This window comes from Echinococcus granulosus, assembly GCF_000524195.1.
Source record: "Echinococcus granulosus chromosome Unknown EG_S00101, whole genome shotgun sequence".
In the NCBI taxonomy this organism is placed as follows: Eukaryota; Metazoa; Platyhelminthes; class Cestoda; order Cyclophyllidea; family Taeniidae; genus Echinococcus; species Echinococcus granulosus.
Genome location: NW_020170481.1, coordinates 157,715 through 161,613, shown reverse-complemented (window position 1 = coordinate 161,613; position 3,899 = coordinate 157,715). Strand labels below are relative to the sequence as shown.

Here is a 3,899-nt window from a genome sequence, read left to right as displayed (position 1 = left end):
TGTAGTAGTTAATTCCACTACCACCACTTGTGCTCTGAGAGTCGTATCCAACTCTGCACCCACAGTTCCCATCTTGTCTAACGGCATATTTTTCATCGACTGGCTGATTTACACCTACGGTTGTGGTTGCTTCCCTTACCCGTATAGGCAGTGCCCGGAGTTCTACCGCACCATAGTGAGCATTCAGCGCATGGTTACGTTCAACCAAGCGCGGGGGATATTCGGTTTCACCGACAACGACTGCATTGGTAAAATCGCTTTTCCTGCGGTCCAGGCGGCACCTTGTTTCTCCTCTTCATTTCCGCAAATTTTCGGCCGAGACAGTGTTGGCGAGATTAATGGCTGCGAGTGTGACAGGACGGAGAAGGCAACGGTGGCGCAGACGTCGGTGGGATGTCTAATCCCTTGTGCCATCGATCAGGATCCCTACTTCCGCATGACACGAGATGTCGCTCCACGTCTGGGTATGCCAAAGCCAGCTCTACTGCTATCTACGTTCTTCCCTGCGCTGCAGGGCAGTGTCACGAAGATGAGCGCCTCAGACCCCAACTCGGCGATATTTCTTACGGATACACCGAAACAGATTAGGGCAAAGGTGAGTTTTACTTCCTTCCACTCTTCCATCTACCTGGACATATCCCAGATCTATTCATTCATCCGGTATATGTCGTCTCTTAGGTTGGGTACATCAAAATTACATCCATTCCTCTGTGCCAAATTTTCCATCTACTAATTCACTTAGCTAATCATCTCTCCATGCACCCCTAGCTAGTTATCTGTCTACCTCCGATTCATCCATTCATTTCCATCTGAATTACCCATCCTGTCCCCCACTTTTAACTTCTTACTACTATGCATACATTTAATCCATACGTTGTCGATTAACAGTCAATTCATCCATCTTTTCATGCATTCGTTTGAATACTCACCTATCTTGCTATTTGTTAATTTAATTGACCCGCCATTTATCTCTCCCCCACCCGCTTCCTTAGGTAGTTATCCACCAAGCCCCGATTCTTCATCCCAGATCCATCGTTCTACCTGCCCACCCATTACCTTTTTATTTATCCATCCATCGGACTATAAATCTGATACTTTGTAGTCAAAACCTTACCAATGGCGCTTATTTGCGTAGGTCACACAATTACGACCGATTCGACCTGCATTTATAGCCACACACCGAACCTATTTGTTAGGTCATCGATCTTAGAGCCCTGCGATAGGAGTTCAATAGGACCAAAAAAGTGGTCTTTTTGAGCATGCAATTATCTTTTTCTCATTCTTTATTTCAGATCAACAAGTACGCCTTTTCGGGTGGCGGTGCGACAATCGAGGAGCATAGGGCCAAGGGTGGTAACTGTGACGTGGATGTCTCCTTCCAGTACCTTCGGTTCTTCCTCGATGATGACGAGAAGTTGGAACGAATTCGCAAGGTCAGTCTTGCTTTATCTCCTTAAATTTGTCACTCCTGAGTTACGCCTGGGGAAATTGCATCGCGTCGTTTCTTCTCCCTGTCTCCTATTGCGATACTGGGGTGGTCTCTTAAGCCGCTGGACGAATCGCGTCTGAGAATGAAGTTGTTTGTGGTGCTGTTTTACGATAAGTGCCTTTAAAGACCGAGTAACCTTCGGTAATGCAGCAATACCTCGCTTTCACATCCACCTACCATTCATTCGCATTCTTTTTATGGGTCAACTCACTTTGCTAGTAGTCGTTTTAAGGCTTGCATGGCAGATGTTTAGGAGGTAGTAGTACTACTGGAGTCAGCTTTGCTGCTTGAGGGGAAAAGAGGCGAAACAACTTGTGGTCTTATAGTGTTTATATTATTGGAGTTGGAAAAACTTTTTTTGCTTGAGTTTGAGTGCTGGTAGATGTGCGAAAAAAACATAAGGGCGGTAAAGGTGCACTTCAAATCCTCTCCGTTTCCGCCCACTTTGCAGTACTGGCAAACGTGCTACCAAGTGAGTACAAAATTTTGTGCTGTTTTCGGTGTGACTCCCTTCACTGCCTCGTGATTTGGGCACACCGCTAAAGTACCTCTGCCATTTCTGCTATGTACTCATTCTACCTCAGTGAGTGTCGTCTTTTGTGCTCTGCCACTTTTTTTGAAATTCGCTCTCACATTGCCAAATCTTGGCTGGGTACATCGTTAGTATCCTACAGCCCTAATGCTACAGAGCCTCCTTGCCTAATAACTTGTATAACATTTAGAGATGACACAAAATTCGGTGCCAAAATGTACTACCCCAAATTGGGGGATTGGGGGAGGGTGTCTGACTCAGCTGATGCATCACCCAAGCAGGACTCTTTTCTAGCCTTGAGACATGTCAATAAGGCACTAGGATGCCAAGGTAACCATTCATAGGCTGGGGCTTCTGCATTCATGCCAGCCGCCCAGATCTTATTGAGCTGTCTAGTGGACAAAGACAAGGTCTTCAAAACAAATGTCTTTATCGACTGAGGTGTGTGAGGGAGCCCGGCGCCTGGCTAGTGGACAGTGCTGGAGACTTGGCTTAGTTGCACGCGGTTATAGTCACCAATGCTTGGTCTTGTTCGTGGTGGTTATCGTTGACTCACTCAAAGTGCAGCTAACGTGTTGTTCGCGAATGTTGATTGTATCTGATAGATGTAAATTGACAGTGTCAGTTTCGCAAACCAAGTTTCCCCTAGTCGCAAAGCTGCAGAGTCTGCTTGCCAAATGTGTTGTGCAGAATCTGAAGATATGCTACGTGACAGTTCAGCAATTGCTCTACCAACTGGAAGAATCGTGGTGGAGACTCAGCAATATGGATGATGCACCCTATGCACGACCCCGGACATTGTTCCCTACCTCTTTCAAGAGCGACATGAAAGTGTGCCGTCGGAGAAAGGACTGATTATTAGCTGACATTTGCGCCTCGAAGTTTGCATTTTTTGCCAAACGGGCGCTTCGCTCTGTAGCCACAGAAACGACTGCGCCTTCCTCGCTCGCTGAATGCTTCACTTGCTTATGATTCAATAACTCTGGTCGAGACCTCAGCGCAATTCAAAGGTGGGTAAGGAAACACCTATCCAGCAAGGGACAGAAGTAGTGAGTGATGAATGGGAGGAAAGTGCTGATCTCCGACCAACAGGACCTTGAACTACATGGAAAGATTTGCAAACTGGGGCGACAGTGCCTCATTTCACCCTTTCCCATAGAGGTGATGAATCTTGCTCTTTTATGAGAGATCAGTCAGCGCGGATAAACCACTTTTGGGTATTTGTTTTACCCTGAGAAGTGGAAAGAGTCTTGTTCAGGCGATTCCTGATTCCTCCTAATCACCTTGTCATCTCTGCATAGAAATTCACTGATAAAGGATAATTTGTTACTATTTGTTTGCCTTCAGGACTACACTTCGGGTGAGCTCTTGACGGGTAACCTGAAGAAAGAGCTCATTGCCATTCTGACCGACCTCGTGACACAGCACCAACGACGAAGAGCGCAGATCACAGAGGCGGTATTGGACGAGTTCATGACACCTCGACCTCTGGATCTGTGAACAGCTGTCCCTCTATGCTTTTTTCACTATTGTGAGGTTGAAGTGTTGCGAACCAGTGAAAGAGTGACAGTTGATCTGGTTTTTTTGGACCACCAGGAAAGATGTAATAGATGGATAGCACCGGTGGATTGACTTCGCTTTTTACTTTTTTCGGTTATAAATTCGGAATATGCTTTAGAGGCGAGTGCTTGCTCCTTGCGCTAGGCCTTCACGGTTAGCCGTCTTGAATTCCAAATATTTAGTTATGATGGGGTCTTTGAACGATGTGTAATGGTCTGGTTGGCTAATCAGTGGCAGACTTGATTGGGAAACGACGAGGTTAGGTTAGGTGAATTGCATATTGAGGTATTCTTCGCTACGGTCACCCATCTCATCCCA

General features: G+C 46.3%; 1 protein-coding gene across 1 annotated transcript in view; it reads left to right on the top strand. All coding sequences in view use genetic code 11, as the record gives it.

The window, feature by feature from the left end:
- Window positions 1-3,521, top strand: part of EGR_08272 (Tryptophanyl-tRNA synthetase, cytoplasmic) — a gene marked incomplete at both ends in the record, with an annotated part of 7,705 nt that extends 4,184 nt beyond the window's left edge. The window contains 3 exons of the mRNA XM_024497521.1: window positions 148-595; window positions 1,293-1,433; window positions 3,369-3,521. Of these exons, the coding sequence (XP_024348062.1) occupies window positions 148-595; window positions 1,293-1,433; window positions 3,369-3,521 (742 nt within the window). The remainder of the gene's footprint in view (window positions 1-147; window positions 596-1,292; window positions 1,434-3,368) is intronic.
- Window positions 3,522-3,899: the final 378 nt, after the last annotated feature.